We start from the raw sequence: 19,521 nt of genomic DNA, 5'->3' as shown, positions 1-19,521 counted from the left end.
GGAAACCACCTTGACGTTCTGCCAAATCTCCCTGAGCCTTTTCCTCAAGGTCAGGATTCCCCTTAGAGCTCTCATCTAATATGTGAAATCCTGTCCACCTATGGATTTTAACCTATTTTAGCCATTCTTACAGGCAAAGCAAAAAGAAAGACTAAAAATTATAAATTGCACGTGTTTAATTCCTTGCTTGCTGACAAGGCTTTCTATCACAAAGCTGTGTTTGCTTTCATTTAGGGGATATATTTCAAACGCAGCGGGCCATCTTGTTAGTGCATGGAGAGTGTCGGATGCTCAGGTCATAAATCATAGCACAACGCGCGGCACACTCAGACCGGAGCAGGCAAAATGCGGGGCTCTTTATTATTTCAAACGTAGGACAGGTGATTATAAAAAGGGACAGAGTTTCTTTTTTAAATGCCAAGCAGAAAACTGAGATGGTGTGGAAACAATTTCTTATGAGTAAATGATGTTTACCTTAAGCTGCTGCTCATAATTTACCATGCTGGCACTGGCAGATTAGACCCACAAATAAGTCAGATTAAAGGACATCCGTGAAAATATGGAGGGATAGGAGCCGACAGGATGGAAACTGGTTCAGTGGTCAGGAATTGGCCATGCACAGAGCTAGATTTCTAACATACCTGAATTCCTATTTTTATATAAACAATGTAATTAATAGAGATTGTATCCATTTTAGACCTCACTCAAAATTACAAAGTTTGCAGTGTTAAACTACATTCAACATGTTTGCTCTTCTAGGCAAGAAATCACTTCCTGTTTTCAAACAAGAACAGCCAAAACAAGAAAAAAAAAAGGCAAAGTAAATAAACAAAAACTAAACTGACAGAAATGTATTTAAAATATTTAAAGAAAAAAAACAGTATTTTTATTTTTCTAAGATTAATTTATTTTAAACGGAGAGAGCACAGGGGGAGGGAGAGAGAATCCCAACCAGATTCTATGCTCAGTGGAGCCTGATAGGCCTTGATCCCAAGACCCTGAGATCACCACCAGAGTGGAAACCAAGAGTACGAGGTTTAACCAACTTCGCTACGCAGGTGCCCTCTACCAACACTGAGTATTTTTAATGTAAAATTCTCCTTTACATTTCACCTATGTTTTGATGACTTCAGTATGAACTAACCAGAAATGTATAAAATTTGTGTTCTTTATAATATACATAATAATAAAACGTAGAAGAAAGCACCTAATGGTGAAAATCTCCTTCAGCCTAAAGTATTTGCCAAAGCATCTGCTCTTAGTGAATGCCCATGCAGGGGCTTTTCAAATAAAGGCAAGAGAAAAGAGTTGGTTGTACAAATATAAGATATATCTATGTCTCTTAATTTTAGCCATTTTAATAGGAAAAGATGATACATAGGAAACTATCATTAATGTTTTCTTGTATGTCGAGTCAATATTTTAAAATCCTACATGAGGCAATACATTTCAGGAAATTTAATGTGGCTACACACACACACATATATTTATATAATCTAGTATAATTATATATATATGCATATATGTAATATGTATTTAAAGAAAAAAAACAGTACTATATTCTAATATTGCTTCATTTTGGTTACCATGTATTTTGTTTGTTGTTCATAGCAAGAAAAAGTAATAGGGACAGGATTTTTTTTTAAAGGCCCACATATAAATCACCTCAAATAACTCATTTTCACCTATTAGCCTGTTTCTCACTTAAACATTCGTTCTTTTCTTTTCTTTTTTTAGAGACTTATTTACTCATTTTAGAGAGAGAACACGAGTGGGAAGGCAGAGGAAGAGGGAGAGAGAATCCTAAGCAGACTCTGCATTGAGGGGATGTGGGGCCTCAATTTCATGTCCCTGAGATCATGACCTGAGTAGAAACCAAGAGTTGGATGCTTAAAAAACTGCACCACCCAGGTATCCCTACATTAGTTATTTTCTATCCACTCTTACAGGTTAGCACATGGTATGAAATAAGAGATACATGTGCATTATGAATGAGATTACACACATAAAACTCTTTGCACAGAACTTGAAACAGAGTGAACATTTGTTAATTTTATATTATGATAAACCTTGAAAAAATTATCTTTAGATACTAAAAATATGACAAGGGAATGTGAAAGAACAAAATATTTTAAAAGTGGCAATGGTACTTAAATTGAGTTAAAGGTTAAGGAAAAAGTGACAAAGCTTTATTTTATGAACACATGACAAAATCTCAAAGGAAATTTGCTAAAAAAAAAAAAACAAACAACAACAAACCTCAGTATTTGTGTCTTTTATGCTATTCCATGAATTCTGGAATTTTGTTAACAATAAAAATTTCTTATGTCATATAAAATATATTTTCAGCAGTACAGCATCATGTATATAGAAGAATTTCAATACATTTTAGCAGTTTTGCTATGCCACAGAGTAAATTTTGGATAAACTTTAAATTTGAGTACTCTCCCCTACAAAAGGATGGGGGAAATCCTGATACATGTATTTAAAATTCAAATAGTTCACAATCTTGCTAAAGGAGCCATGATTGTGGAATTAATCTTCAAATTATATGTTAGCATCATATTTTTGCATAATTACAGCCTCGATTCATAGCCCTGTTCAGGAGTTATGTAGACATACTGATGGTTAGATAAGGAATTGTTGCTAGATATATCGAACACCATATAGAAAAAAACTTATGTTTATCTGAATTACTTATAATGAATGATTTAGTAATACCATCTTCATATGCTATTATACTTCATATAACAATATACTGGAAGCAGTATATTGTTATTTCATATAACAATATACTGGAAGCAGTATATTGTTATTTGGCATTATTCTGTAGAAATGAGATCCACCTGAGTTCAATCCCAGGGCAATGAGACGAACTACACACTGAGAGAATATGGTTTGTAACAAATAAAAATGAAAAAGGATTTCTTCGTATATAGACTTTTTAAAAAGGAGAAGAAAATAACGACCAAATAGAAAAATGGGTAAATGACATGAAAAAGCCCATCACAGGAAAAGAAATATGAATGGCCAATAAAGATGAAATAATGATTCACTTCAGCAGTCAACAGGAAAATGGCAATTAGAAATACAATGAGACATTTAATCCCCAGATGAACAAAAGTTAAGATAATTCTGGCTTTGGTGAGGGCATGTGTACGCTGGTAATGGTAAATTTTATAACCACATGGGAAAACAACTTTAGGATGTTTCCTAAAGGTTAAGATACATACTAATGGTGGTACTCAATATGATTTCAGTCGGAACTCTGGGACACGCTGCTAAAGATCCTTCCAAGGGTATCTTCTTTGGATGCAGGTGGGATTTTCTGCACTCCAAACTGAGTTCCTTCCCAAGGTCTTTAAGATCTAAACACTACTCTCCATTACTTAGCAGGGACTTCTGGTACCCTGAAAGGAATATACCTGATATCCATCTCTTGGGGGACCAAGTATATGTATCTTTTCACACCGAATGTGTCCTCAAGGTTGATCTCCAAGACCCACAATCAGGGCCTGTGAGACAAAGAAGCACCTCTCTGTGAGTTTTCAGGTTGTTACTTATCTTAATTTTTTTTTCTGATCATGTGATTTATTTTTTATTTTATTTTTAGTTTCAAGTTTTTATTTAAATTCCAGTTAATTAATATACAGTGTAACATTAGTTTGAGGCACAAAGTCTTTTTTTTTTTTCCTTTTTACTTATCTTGATTTCACTTGTTTGTTTTGACCTCATTCAAATGAATCTTTTGGGATGGAATTAGGATGGAAATGTGAGTGCTAGAAGTGATTCTGACAACCACATTAAAGCTAAATATCCCTATATTGCTGAATAATCACATTTAATGACATTTTTATAGGGATTCAATTTTTCAGATATGATTTTTTTGAGTTAGGGTTATTATTTTTACTAGTATTTTTATTTCAAAAACTTATGACCTTTTAAATTGGGTATTTCTATTTCTGGGTATTTTTAACTTTAGGGTTTCCTATTATTATAGTGAAAACTTTTCCATTTAAAATAAGCATATTTAAATTTTAAAAGATGAGGTAATTAAAGAAAAATATTGAGATGAATCAAAGTGACCTGCAGATATATCACAGTTATTCTTTTTTTTTTCTGTAGAAGTAGGTTTCTTCCAAGAAATTCCTAACTATGCAAATGAAAAAAGTTACACAATTTTTCTCATGACTCTATCAGAAATAAAGTAAGCTGCTGTATTTTAGAGCTGTAATTTTATTTATCCATATATTCTTTTTATTAGCATAACTTCCAAAATTGAGGAATGAGCTGTTAGTGGCAAATGACTATGTCTATGAATATTTCACTGAGGGCCCTATAGGTTATGGTAAAGGGTTTGGATTTTATCCTAAATGCCATCTAAAGCTATTTAGCATTTTAAATTACATTTATCATGTTATACATATAAAATGTATTGGAGAGTATCAAAAAAAGAGTAAGGTGAATGAATATTTAGGAATATACTGTAGCAGACCTAACAAGACATTCTGGTGCTTTATATTAAGATGTGACAAAGGGGATGAAGTCTAAGAAGTATCTTGGAGTAGAAGCCACAGAAGTTGCTGATGGGTGGCAAAAGAGAAGGTAAAACAAGAATGATTCCTAGATATATGAAATGAATGGAAGTGTCTGTGGTGCCTATTTATTAAGATGCAAGTCTACTGAGATGGAATAGGATATGTAGGAGAATGCATTAAGAGCTCACATTTGTATATGCAATGTGCCTATGTCATTCAAGAGAAGATCTTAAATGGGTAACAGAATGTGTGAGTTTATATCTGAGGTTAGAGTTCCGATCGGGGATACAATATTGGGAGTCATCTCCACCTTGATGGTGTTTAAAGAAAGAAAAATAGGTAAGGGTGGACAGGAAAGAAAGCAGGATCCAGGACCAGGCTCTAAAGAATGCCAATCCCTTTTGTTCTTAGCCAGTGTTTATTGAATTTTCTATCACTTCCAACTAAATGAATCCAGACTTAAAAAAAAGAACACCAACACTGACACATAACAGTAGCTAAAAAATTCAAGTAATGATTCACAGTATAGCACATTAAAGGCACAGGTTCGAGACTGTCTGGGTTGGAATCCTGTCTCTCCTATATAAAGGATTGTGGCCTTGGGCAACTTGTCAATTTCCTCGTCTGTTAAATGTGACATATAGTAGCATCTACATTATAAAGTTGCTATGAGTATTTAAGGAAATAATATTTACAAACCACTTAGAATACTACCTGTAGCATTATTTTTTTTTAAAGATTTTATTTATTTATTTGACAGACAGAGATCACAAGTAGGCAGAGAGGCAGGCTGAAAGAGAGAGAGGAAGAAGCAGGCTCCCTGCCGAGCAGAGAGCCCGATGTGGGACTCGATCGTAGGACCCTGGGATCATGACCTGAGCCGAAGGCAGCGGCTTAACCCACTGAGCCACCCAGGCGCCCCTACCTGTAGCATTATTAAACTAAAATTACCTATGATATTTATTGGTAAAAATTTAAATAAATGATGGTATATCCAGAAAGGTTACATATGGATATAGTTTAACTGAAGCTTTCTGATTAGTTTAGTAATAAATACACAAATAAAAAGTTAAAAACTCCTCATTCTGTTCCTTTCTTGTTAAGCTAAGCAGATGACATGATTATGTAGAAAATCTGAAAGAATCAACAAAAAACTGCTGGGACTAATAAGTGATTAGGATAAGGTTGCAGGGTACAGGTTAATATAAAAAGTCAATCATTCTCCTATATAACAGGAACAAACCAGTGGAATTTGAAAATAAAAGTGCAATGCCATTTACATTAAAACTAAAAAAGTACTCAGGCAATAAATCTAATAAAATACTGTATATACAAGTTCTGTATGATGAAAATTATAAAACTTCAAGAATGAAATGAAAAACTAAATAAATGGAAGGGGTGTCTGGGTGGTTCAGTGGGTTGGTTAAGCATCCAACTCTTCGTTTTGGCTCAGGTCATGATCTCAGGGTTGTGAGATAGAGCTCTACATGGGCTCCACACTCAGCGGGAGTCTGCTTGAGATTCTCTTTCTCCCTCTTCCTTGGCCCCTCCCTCCCCACACTGTCTTTCAAATAAATAATCTTAAAAAAAAAAAAAAAACACCCACGAAATAAATGGAGAGATAGTCTGCATTCAGGTATAGAAAGACTCAATATCGTCAGTTCTTCCAAATAGATTCAATATGGTCACCATCAAAATCCCAGTAAGTTTATTTGTAATATTGACAAACTGATTCTAGTTTAAGTGAAAAGGCAAAAGACCCAAAACAGCCAACACAATTTTGAAGGAGAAGGACACTGTTGGTGGACTGACTTTAAGACTTACTGGAAAGCAACCATGATCAAGGCAGTATGGTATTCATGAAAGAAAAGGCAGTTATATCAATGGAACAGAATAGAGAGCAAGAAAATGGCCCAAAAATACCGTCAAACGATCTTTGACAAGGAAGTAAGGACAATACAGTGGAGCAAAGACGGTCTTTTTAAAGAAAGGTGCTGAAAGAGATGGACATTCACATACACACAAATGAATCTGACACAGACATAATTTTTACAAAAATTTACTAAAAAATCACAGATTTAATTTAAAAGTGAAAAACTATAAAACTCCTAGAAGATAACATAGGAAAGAACATAGATGATCTTGGGTATGTTTTTTTAGATACAACATCAAAGACACACTCCATCAAAAAAATAATTTATAAGCTGAATTTTTTAAATTAAAAACTTCTGCTATGCAAAAGACAATATCAGAAGAATGAGAAGATAAGTTACAGACTGGGGGAAAAGATTTCCTAAAGACACACTGGATGAAGAAAAATCACCTAAAATATACAAAGAACTCTTAAAACTCAACAATAAAAAAAAACAACCCAGAATTTCAAAAAATGGGCCAAAGATCTTAACAGACATCTCACCAAAGAACACACAATCATACAAAAAGATGCTCCACATTATGTCAACAGGGAATGCAAATTAAAACAATGAGATATCCCTATACACCTATTAGAATGGCCAAAATCTGGATCACTGTTAACACTGAATGCTGGTGAGGATATGGAGCAAAAGAAATTCTTATACAGGGATGCAAAATGGTACAGTCATTTTTGAAGACAGTTTGGAGATTTCTGACAAAACTAAGTATACTCTTAGGATCCAGCAGTGGTCCTTTTTGGTATTTACCCAAAGGAAATAGAAACTTATGTCCACACAAAAACCCGCACAGGGATATTTATAGCATTGTTATTCACAATTGCCAAAACTTGGAAGGAACCAAAATGTCCCTTAGTAGGTGAATGAATAAATAAACTGTGTTATATCCAAACAATGGAAAATTGCTCAGCACCAAAAAAAAAAAAAAAAAAAAAAAAAGGAGCTATGAACCCATGAAAAGACATGAAGAAAACTTAGATGCATATTATTAAGTGAAAGAAGACAATCTGAAAATATTTTATACTCACTGATTCCAGCTCTATGACTAAAGGCAGGACTATAGATACAGTGAAAAGATCAGTGGTTGTCAGCGATTAAGGAGTATAGGTAGTGATGACTAGGCAGAGCACAGAAGAATTTTAAGGCAGTGGAAATACTCTGTATGATTCCATAATAATGGATACTTGTTACTTTACATGGGTCCAAACTATAAATTTTCAACACCAACAGAGCACCATAAGAAAAATTATGGGCTTTGGGTGCCTCTGATGTGTCAAGCTAGGCTCATCAGTTGTAACAAATGCACTATTCTGGTGGAGGATGTTGATAACGGAAGAGGCAGTGCATGCGTGGGGGCCAGAGGTAGATAGGAAATCTCTACCTTCCCCTCAGTTTTTCTGAAAAACTTAAATTGGCCTAAAAAATTAGTCTCAATTTAAAAAAATCATGGTTTTATGACATCATTTCAGTTACTTTACGGTGATACGTCCTATAAATAGTAGCCTTGGAAGCACAGCTGGTGGGGGCACATCCCATCCATGTTATGCTGCCCCCTGGCATTGCCAACAGCATTCAAGCATCTAACTGAAGCTCTCACTTCTCTCTGGTTGTCCAGACCTATCTTTTATATATTTCATCTTAACTCCTATTACAAAACTCTGAACAGGTAAAGTTGGCTGAAAAAAAAAAAAAAAGACTTCATGATATGGAATTAAAGATAATATATGTTCATTAAAAAATGCAAAAATCTCTGGGGCGCCCGGGTGGCTCAGTGGGTTAAGCCGCTGCCTTCGGCTCAGGTCATGATCTCAGGGTCCTGGGATCGAGTCCCGCATCGGGCTCTCTGCTCAGCAGGGAGCCTGCTTCCCTCTCTTTCTCTCTCTGCCTGCCTCTCCATCTACTTGTGATTTCTCTCTGTCAAATAAATAAATAAAGTCTTTAAAAAAAATGCAAAAATCTCAAAGAAAAAAAAATAGAGTCACAATACATAAGCACAACCACTAATGAAATGTCAGTGTTTTCTTCCCATTTACCTTCTCTGCATTGAACTGTTTGTGCAAAACAGATTAAGAACCCTATCAGCAAGAAGATAACCATGAAATCAATAAACAAAATCCCATCAAATATAATTGAATTTGGAGAGCCATGGCCACTTTCAACTTTTCCTCCTAGATTCTGCCCATCTTAGTTCATGGTAACTCCATTCTTTTATTTTCTCAGATCAAAACCACTGTAGTCATTCTCAACTCTTATTTGTTTTTTCCATTTTCTCATCTGACCTGTGAGCAAATCTTGCCTTTTCTACTTTAAAATTGCTTCCTGAATCTGACTACTTCTTACATTCTCTAGGACACTAACCTCTCACCTTCACATTTACAATAGTGTCCTAACTGTTGCCCTTGCGTTCTCTCCCTATACCCCAGTTTTGTTGTCCTCAATTCAGCCACTAAGTCAGTTCATACATGTCCTCTGTTCCAACTCTCCAGGGGGGTGATTTTACCTGGAGTAAAGTGGTAATTACAATGACCAAAAGGGCTTATATGGTCTGACCCCCATTATTGCTCTGACTGTATTATCTACCACTTTTCCTCTTGCTTATTCAGTTGCAAACACGTTCATGTGCATGATCAGACACCCTACCTTGGCACCTTGGCACTTGATGTTGCCTTTACCTGCCCGTCCACAGGAACCCATATGGTTTTTGCCCCATTAGATCTTAACTGAAATGCCACCAGCCTTTCTTGGGTACCATGTTCTGAAAACTTTTGCCTCCTCCAACCCTGATTTATTTTTAACATGGTCATTATCATTATCTACCAAGCCATATATCTGAGTAAAAACATATATGTGTATGTGTATAAGTATTTGTCTGAGTTATTGTGTGCATCCTCCCCAACTGTGGCGGACAGAGATTAGGGTGGCCACATGATCCCCATCCTTGCTGTTCACGGTCTGTTAGCCTGTACAATCTCTTCCCCTAGAGTGTGGGTGAGGCTCTGACTTGCTTCTAGCCAACAGAATACAGCCTAGATGAAGGGATTTTGCCGCTGAAATTAGGACCTGAAATCAGTTGTTTTCATTTGATAAAACAGGAGATTATCTTGGAGGAATGTAGCTTCATCAGCAAAATCTCTTAAGCAGAGCAGTTGAGCCCTTCCTGAAGAAAAGTTCTCCTTGCAGGCTTGATGAAGTAAGCAGCCATGTTGAGGGTACCCACATGGCATGGACCTGCAGGCAGCCTCCGGCACCTGCTAGCAGCCTCTGCTCAAAAGCCAGCAAAAAGCTGGGGTCCTAAGTCATACAGCTGCAAGGAAATGAGCTCTGTCAACAACGTGAATGAGCTTGGAAGTGGATTTTTCCGTCCTTGAGCTCCAGATGAGAACACAATCTGGCCAAGACTTACCTTAAATGCAGCCTCTTGAGACCCTAACAGAGTTTTGAGCAAAACTGTGCCTGACCTCCTGACCCACGGGAACTGTTAGATAATAAATGTGTGTTGTTTTAAGCCACTTAATTTGTGGTAATTTGTTACACAGCAATCAAAAATTAATACACTGATTAAAAGCTAATCTCCACAAAGACAAGGTTTTGCTCTGTTTTTACTGGACCAGGTGTCCCAGTAAGTGTGGAATAAATGTTTCTGCACCATTAAAAGTATTAGGCAAGCTGGTTCAATCTTCCATAGGCATTTACCTCCTATCAGGATCCACACTTTGGGCTGTTGTTACTAGGCACCTGCTATCACTTGAGCAGTCCGTGGTCTCCCCTGCTTCTGGACTTTTCATTTGTACTCTCCCTTAAGTCAAGTGCTTTCCACCTTTCCCCCCAAGTTCTTACTGTTCAAATTCTACCCAGCTCTTGTGCACACCTTCAGCAGATACAAGTTGGTTTACCATCTAGGAGTGATGTTTGAATAACACAAACTAAATACTATAAATCAGATTTTAGAATTTTTCTGAGGTCTAAATTTAAAGCCATTCTTCAAATTCCAAAAGTTCTTCTGAAATCAACTCAAATTATTTGGCCACTAATAAGCAGATATTTTCAGGTTCATATGTTCATTGCTTCTAATGCCCTAGTTTTAAAAACATTATTTTAAATGTGTCTGTATAGTTGGTGTATGTATGTGTGTTTATAATTTATATGGATATAATTATTATAAATAATACTCACTACTTATTTACCAGGTATCACACTATGTTCTACCTCCTTTAGTCTTTTGAATATCGAAACAACCCCTAGGGCATTTTAATTCTTTTTGCTGAGGGGAAAAAGCTAGGGAGCTAAGCTGTGGTTATTTTAGGTAACTTCCTGAGGACCACACAACCAAATGACAGAGCTGGGAATGACAGATTTGTGTGAATTCAAAGCCAATTCTTTCTCCAGTACCTTAATTATCTTCCCAATTAACTAAAAAGTTACATGAAACAAAGAGATACAGGATCAAAATATCTGTAAACAAGTATTTCCCATGCTCTTATATACATATATACTTGTCAAATATAGCTATTTATGTTTGATTTTGCTATCTTCCCTTTAAAGGCTTATCAGGTTAGACATTTTTAAAGCTACTGATGCAAGAAAAAGAAATCAATCATAATTTCGTCGGCACATCTTAGAAAGAACAAATTACACATGAGCTAGTAGGAAAAAAAATGTCTATGCTGGCCATTAGTGAGAAATGAATGAAGGAAAGAATGAAGGGATTGTCTTTCCATCAAATTTCCTGTGAATGAGGGGTACCTGGGTGGTTCAGTTGGTTAGGCATTTGCCTTTGGCTCAGGTCATGATACTATGGTCCTGGAACTGAACCCTACAACAGGCTCCCTGTTCAGTGGGGAACCTGCTTCTCCCTCATCCTCTGCTCCTCTTCTCTCCTCAATGAATAAATAAAATCTTAAAAAAATTAAAAAAAAATAGGGGTGCCTGGGTGTCTCAGTGGGTTAAAGCCTCTGCCTTTGGCTCAGGTCATGATCCCAGGGTCCTGGGATTGAGCCCTGCATTGGGCTCTCGGCTCAGCAGGGAGCCTGCTTCCCCCTCTCTCTGCCTGCCTCTCTGCCTACTTGTGATCTCTGTCAAATAAATGAATAAAATCTTTAAAAAAAATGTTTAAAAAAATCAGGGGTGCCTGGGTGACTCGGTCAGTTAAACGTCTGCCTTCAGCTCAGGTCATGTGCTCAGGGTCCTGGGATTGAGCGCTGAGTCAGACTCCCACTCATGAAGGAGTCGGCTTCTCCCTCTCCTCCCTGTTTGTGCTCTCTCCCTTGCTGTCTCTGTCATTATCTCTGTCTCTCTCGCAAATAAATAAATAAAATCTTAAAAAAAAAAAAATCCAGAATCATAACATAGACAACTGGGTCAATAAAGCCCCATCTTTTTTTAAATTCTTCTTCTTTTTTTTTTTTAGATTTTATTTATTTATTTGATAGACAGAGATTACAACTAGGCAGGGAGGCAGGCAGGGAGAGAGGAGGAAGCAGGCTCCCCGCTAAGCAGAGAGCCTGATACAAGGCTCAATCTCAGGACCCCGAGACCATGATCCGAGCTGAAGGCAGAGGCTTTAACCCACTGACCCACCCAGAAGCCCCGAAGCCCCATCCTTTCTAACTCCCATCAACTTCCATAGAGTACCATTTCCTGTCCAATCACCTCTATAAACTATACACTCCTAGAGAAATTAAAGAACAATATTTGGGATGCACTGAAAGAGCATTTAGTGATATAACTTATTGTAACAGGAGTCTGCTTCTCCCTTTCCCTCTGCTACTACCTCCCGTCACTCATGCTCACTCTCTTTTATGCACTCTCTGTCTCATGCACTCTCTCGCCATCAAGAAAATAAAGTCTTTAAAGAAAAAATAAATTTTTTAAAATTAAAAAATTTCCTATGAATGACAAAGCAAGTAAAAGAAGAAAAAGGTTGGGGCACCTAGGTGGCTCCGTAGGTTGAGCATGGGACTCTTGGATTTTAGCTTAGGTCATAGTCCCAGAGTCACAGGATCAAGTCCCATATCAGGATCCCTGCTCTGTGTGGAGAGTGCTTGAGATTCTCTTTCCCTCTCCCTCTGCACCACACCCCCTTCCCGTTCATGATCTCCAAACAAACAAACAAATAAATAATCTCCTTTTTAAAAAAAGTATATGAATTGGTGGTCAAAATATTAACTGACCTAGCTAAAGAAATATGAAAAGGTATGGACTAACCACTGCACACACTAAATAAACAACTATGCATTTCTATAGTAGTTAATTCTATTTATAAATAGTCCAAGCACCACTCCCTTTCTTCAGATTCTTGTGGACAGAAGCTAAAGGGAATAAATCTTCTACATACTGGTCACAGGATCAAAGTTAAATTCTACTTTGTACTTCTGACTCAGAATTGTAATTACCTGGTTTATAATCTAAGTAAAAAGTTGAAGATCAATTTTCCATTCCGTGTGTGCTTGCATATATTTGTTTAAAGCTGTAGGTACAGCCAGCAGTACAAGCATAACATAGAAGGACAGTTACTGTGCAAATCTATGGCATCTGACTTACATAATGAAGCAGTATAACAGAAAAACTTCCAACAAGCCTTCTAGATAAATAGAGAAAAGTCACAGGGTTACAAGCTGATGTTGCCAAAATATACAACACTGATTTATAAAAGAAGGGATTAACTGCTTCAATGACACTGATTCTAATGATAGCTTCAAAGAAAAATGATGAGAACATTGTGTCCTTATAACATAATTGCCCCTGATTCCTACTGAATGTAGTCACTGAGGCCATATTTATTAGGTTTTTATCCTCCTTATGTGGGGCAAAGAATTAGTTCTATTAATACTATGATAAATAGTAAAAATTTACATAAAGTTCTAATGTAAAGAAAACACAAATATGAAATTCACAATTAAGAATTTAAGAACTGGGGGCGCCTGGGTGGCTCAGTGGGTTAAAGCCTCTGCCTTCGGCTCAGGTCATGATCAGGGTCCTGGGATCAAGCCCCACATCGGGCTTTCTGATTGGCGGGGAGTCTGCTTCCCCCTTTCCCTCTGCCTGCCTCTCTCCCTCTGCCTGCCTCTCTGCCTACTTGTGATCTCTGTCAAATAAATAAATAAAATCTTTAAAAAAAAATTTAAGAACTGATAACTAGGTTTTTTAAAATTTTGAATTTAAATTAAAAAACATACAAATTGATGACTAGTAATTTATACTTTTCTTGAACTCTAAAAAGAAGTGGAAGAAAAGGTTGGTTCACAGGTAAAATGTAGATAAGGAAATACTTGCCCAGTCTTTACCATATAGTTATTGACCTCTGGTCAGAGAAGACTTGTTCAGTTTTACCAATGGGAATTCAATGGTTAAAATAATAATGATGATGATAATACTCTAATAATAATAGCAGCAATAATAATCTAATTATGGAGTACTAATAGTAATACAAACAAGGATAGTAACCAAAATGTATCAGGTGCTTCTATGTGCTATCCTTTGTGTCATTAAATTTTTGCACAAAACCATGTAAGCAGATAGTATTAACACACCATGTTAAGGAAATGTTTTCTTGGCAAATCACAGTCAATATTTACTTTTGAAGAATTGGTGGCCTTTGTGCCTGGACAGGACAGGTTCTGGAAAGAGTAGATGAGCAGCCAGAAAGATTTTGCCATTTTGTCTTCCCTCCCTTGAATCATAAACTAAAGATAGTTCAAAGGTAACACTGAAGCCACTAGTCTTCAAAACATTTTTTGCAGTCAAATTGACAAGAACTTTTTTTTTTTTTGTCTTTACATTTTTCAAAGTAGCTTTGCTATACTGCATCTCTATTTTTTATCTAAATTCCTTGAGGTTGGTTGAGTATTGCTATCTTACATGGAAGAAAATGTTGCTAGATAATTAAGAGTTACAGTATCAAACTGTCTGAGTTTGTATCCTGACTTGTTCACTTATTAGTTATGTTAATTGACAGGTTTTCAACTTCTCTGTAACTCAATTTTTTAATTATAAAAATAATAGTAGCTACACTCCCGTTACACTGATATGAAGATTAAATGAAGTAAAAGAAGTAAGGCATTTAGAACACCATAAAATCTCAGTGCATATTAACTTCCATCAAACCTATTTTACAGGTAAACAATGTGAGGCACAGAGTCTTGTGTCTAAGAATTCATAATCATGACTTTTAGGTCCAACATTATTTGCTCCTCTGTGACAGTTGTTCTCAAACTTGACTTTTGGATCCTGAGGCAAACCAAAGTATTAATCCATGGGATCTTTCATTTCATATAAAATGATAAGAATGGCATCTAACATTTATTGAGCATGTACTGTATGTTACACAATGTGCTAAATCTCTTACGCAGATTCTCCTTTAATCCTCAAAATTCTATTACATAGACCTTAATACTTCAGCCATTTATAGACAAGGAATGCAAGACAAATAATATTTAAGCTGAAAAATACTAGTAAGTTTCTGAGTTAGAAATCAAATTCAGGCAATGTGGTTTCAAAGCTCAGGTCTTAGCCACTCATGTTCACCTATTGATTAAAATAAGTAAATGGACACCATCTCACCACTAGAATTCATCACACTCAAAAGCTGGACATACTACACTGTTCTCCACTATCCTATCATCAAAGAACCCCAAATGCAATGTCATTCTATAACCCTACATTCCCACTTATTTATACCATGGCTACCTTAAAGAACCCACATTCTCTGCTTCTGGAGCATTTAAGATAAACTACCATAGTATACCCAAGAGTAGATTCACTTAGTGGAATTATTTTCTTTCATACATATAATTATATCTTCCCTCATTAGAGTGTGAAAATGCTATTCTTTGATTTTAATATTTTATTTTTTTGGCATGTGTATTTCTGAATTTCATTAAATATGTGTAAATTACATTTCCTCATTTTGTTTTTAGGCTATAATCTCAAGAAACAATATAAGTACCCATCATATAAACTTTATTTAGTGCCTATTTAAATGCAAAATGTATTAGGATGGATGATATCTAGTATCCTGATACTAATATTTTATTCCTCATTTCTTAAATTTACATGACTTTTAAAATAAGAAATATATTCAGGTGGTGCAGAAATTTAAAGGTGTTAAAGAATATTAACTTAATGTTAAAATCTTTCCCATATTTCTTTCTCCTAGTTACACAATTTGCCTTCCCATAGGCAACGATATATTAAATTCTAATTTATCTTTCCAGATATATATATATATATATCTGGAACACACATTATGTTTATGTGTGTGTCTGTGTGTATATATATACATATATCTTCCTTCATTTTTATACTCATATGTCTTGTATGGTAGCACCAAATTGTTTTCCAAAGAGTTTGTTCCAATTTACTATTGCTACTAAATTATAAAAGCACCTGTTTTAGTCTTTCCACTGATGTTAGCAGCATGTTTGCGTTTACATTTCATGTTTAAATAAGGTGACATATTGCATATTCTGGGTATGTTAGCAGGCTGCTCAGCACCCAAGTTAAATGATAAAACCCTTAAATTAAAAGAACAAAACCATGTCCATTAAAAGTTCAGTGATGAGAATAAAAATTTTTTCACAGTTGTAAGACCTGAGATAATAAACATATACCCCCAACTTTTTGGAAGTTCTGGGAAGATAAGTTTTAATCATCACAGAAGGTCAAATCATATTTTTCAGCTGTAGAAAAAATCTCAATAATATCAATAGTTTTATTTCTATAGCATCATCATCTCTTGTGGATAACTGATAAGGCATTTTAATCAAATCTTTACCTTAAAAGCCTAAAAAGAAAAATCTCAAATGGAAGAATCTCTGTCAATAACTTTCTGTAATTTTTTTACTTGCTGAAAAACCAACTATGTGGCCTAATTTTTCTTTACAAACATATGCAATATAACTTGTCCAACAATTCTATGAAGTTAATGGTATCAATGCAAATTTAAAAACCAGAAAGCTGAAACTCAACAGTATTAACTGGCACCAGGTGACACAATTAATATGGTATGTTAAGTAAGTGGATAGGTTAAGTTTCCCACAAGTACTAGTCACAAAATAAACAAAAACATTATTGAATGAATGGATTAAATATGCAATAGATGTATAATCACACTATAGCCTCCTAAAACAAATGTCTTACCTCAAAAGCAAATGACAAAGAGGGAATGAAAGGCTTCAGATGACCGAATTTATACAACATTAGGAATACCAAGCAACGGAAAGTTTCCAGAACAGCCGCCTTAGGTCTGAAATAAATGTCATTAATATGTATTAGCTTTAAACACACTCTTCATATGTTTACATGTTATAGCTGATACAGTGATACACATTTCTTTTAATTCTCAAGAAATACACAGAATTTTAATGTATTTGAAGAGCATGTGCCTCTGAAGCTGTTTGAAAACAGCCATTAAACTGAGAAATAAAATGCATCTTTTAAAAGAAAATCTGTTCTTCATCAATGTACTGCTCAGTTTGAGCTTTGATGAGTTAGGGTGAAGCATACTTTCAAATAATACTAAACAACTAAATTTCTAGGATTTAAGGTAGACAAGACTCCCGTCACTCACCTAATAGCATTATACTTCATTCACGTAAAAAATGACTTGTAAGGAGGACTAATACAGTTAGTCACTCTAATATCATGAATTGTCAATTTCTGAAATATTGGGAAAATGGATTATATGTAATTATGCCTATATGATGGGTAGAATAATTATAGACATTTAAAAAATTATTTTGTGACGAATATTTTTGTACATATGGTATTCTTAAAATTCAAACTCTAAGTTAAATAAGCATGTTTTTTTTTTTAAGATTTTATTTATTTATTTGACAGACAGAGATCACAAGTAGGCAGAGAGGCAGGCAGAGAGAGAGAGAGAGAGAGAGAGAGAGGGAAGCAGGCTTCCTGCGGAGCAGGGAGCCCGACGCGGGGCTCGATCCCAGGACCCTGAGATCATGACCCAAGCCGAAGGCAGCAGCCCAAACCACTGAGCCACCCAGGTGCCCCAATAAGCATGTTTTTTATGTATCTGAAAGAGTATTTGATGTCATGTAAAGATAAACATTTATAAATTATCTTGTAATAACAGGAATGAATAGCTACTTTATCAGCTTAAAATAAACTTCATATATATTCATCTAATATTTCTTGGATAAATGTTTTTGTAACAGATAAATACTACTGTTATGACAGGTGAATTTTCTAATTAAAATATTCTTGAATTAATGTCATAAAACAGATATATTATTTACTTAATTTAGAAATAGAGGTATAAAGAGAAATATAAAGAAAATCTAAAGTAATATATTTATTTAACTCAAGTATTTTTTCTGCATCTAATAATTATGGCTGTTTCTTTAAAATTGAATATAATATTTTTAGACAAAAAAGCAAACACTTTTTATGAAGTACTTTAAACTCAGTTAAAACAGGGTAATGGTTTATGATTTGTTTGCATTCAAGTAACATGACTTATCTTTCTGTGAATAAAATATTAAAAATTTTTACCTTCTCAAATAATGCTATATAGTTAATATAAACTAGTTTTTTTTTTTTAAATCAATATCTGGGGAATTTCTGACAGAAAAAAAATTCTGGATAAGGAAGATATGGTCCATATATACAATGGAGTATTATGCCTCCATCAGAAAGGATGAATACCCAACTTTTGCATCAACGTGGATGGGGCTGGAGGATATTATGAGGAGTGAATAATTTAAGCAGAGAGAGTCAATTATCACGTGGTTTCGCTTACTTGTGGAGCATAAGGAATAACACAGAGGACATTGGGAGATGGAGAGGAGAAGGGAGTTGGGGGAAATCGAAAAGGGAGTAGAAGTATGAGAGACTGTGGACTCGGAGGGTGTTGGAGGGGAGGGGGTTGGGGGGCTGGGTGAGACTAGTGGTGGCTATTATGGAGGGCACGTATTGCATGGAGCACTGGGTGAGGTGCATAAAGAATGAATTTTGGAACACTGAAAAAAAACAATTAAAAAAATACGCAGTTTGATGACTTTCAACAAATAAACAATCTTGTAACTACCACTCAATGTCAGCATCGCCAAAGATAACTCTTTCCTCCTCAATATTTCCACCTTCCTTCTACCTGGGAAAGAATAGCTACCTTTTAATGGTAATCATATCCTTTTTAAATCTTTTTATTTTTAAGATTTTATTTTATTTTTATTTTATTTATTTGTTGGGAGGGGCCGTGGGGGGAACACACAAGCAGGCAGAGTGGCAGGCAGAGGCAGAGAGAGAAGCAGGCTCCCCACCAAGCAAGGAGCCAGATGTGGGACTTGATCCCAAGACCCTGGGATCATGACCTGAGCTGAAAGCAGTGGCTTAACCGACTGAGCCACCCAGGCATCCCACCATATCCTTTTTAAATTAATATTTTACCACATTAGCATAAATTCTTTAAAATAATTGAATTTTTTTTTTTTTACTCTTAACAGATGGGATTATATTGTACACCACTTTTTGTACCTATCATCTTTCATTTACTCTTGTTAATGAGATACACCTATGATGTTGCATGTAGTAGCAGTTCATTCTTTTCACTGTTGTAGAGTGTTCCATTGTGTAAATATACCAATATCCATGTATCCATTCACTTCTTAAAGGACATTTGGATTGTTGGCAGCATTTGTTTATCATAAAAAATGCTGTCCAAACATTCTTTTACATGTTCAAATTTAGTAAAATTTTCAGTCCTTCAAATTAGGTATCACAATATAAATTCTCCCTTCAGTGTGTGAACATTTCAATAGGGATTGTCAATACTTTTAGTCATTTGGGATAAAAGGTGTTTGCTATTCACAAAATTTGCAAATGGCATTTTCTATTTGAGGGTTTTATTTTTTACTGTCTTAATGAGAGTAAACTGTTGAAGAATTGATTTTCCTAATGTTAATTACAGCCTAATTAATCACTTTTATCTTTATGACTAGGGATTTTTGTGTACCATTTGATATTATTACCTACTCTAAGGTTATAGAGATATGTTACTATGCTATTTGTTGGAATCTATATTAGTTTTCCACTCA

General features: G+C 35.3%; 1 protein-coding gene across 3 annotated transcripts in view; it reads right to left on the bottom strand.

Annotated features, from left to right (window-relative positions):
• Nucleotides 1-19,521, bottom strand: part of AGMO (alkylglycerol monooxygenase) — a 349,068-nt gene that overhangs the window by 126,494 nt on the left and 203,053 nt on the right. For all 3 annotated transcript variants that reach the window (XM_059395717.1, XM_059395720.1, XM_059395719.1), the window contains one exon: nt 16,607-16,712. In XM_059395717.1, the coding sequence (XP_059251700.1) occupies nt 16,607-16,712 (106 nt within the window). The remainder of the gene's footprint in view (nt 1-16,606; nt 16,713-19,521) is intronic.

The sequence above is a fragment of the Mustela nigripes genome, chromosome 4 (genome assembly GCF_022355385.1).
Source record: "Mustela nigripes isolate SB6536 chromosome 4, MUSNIG.SB6536, whole genome shotgun sequence".
NCBI classification, from domain to species: Eukaryota; Metazoa; Chordata; class Mammalia; order Carnivora; family Mustelidae; genus Mustela; species Mustela nigripes.
The sequence above is the reverse complement of the archived record's forward strand: the minus strand, read 5'-3'. Positions and strand labels throughout refer to the sequence as shown.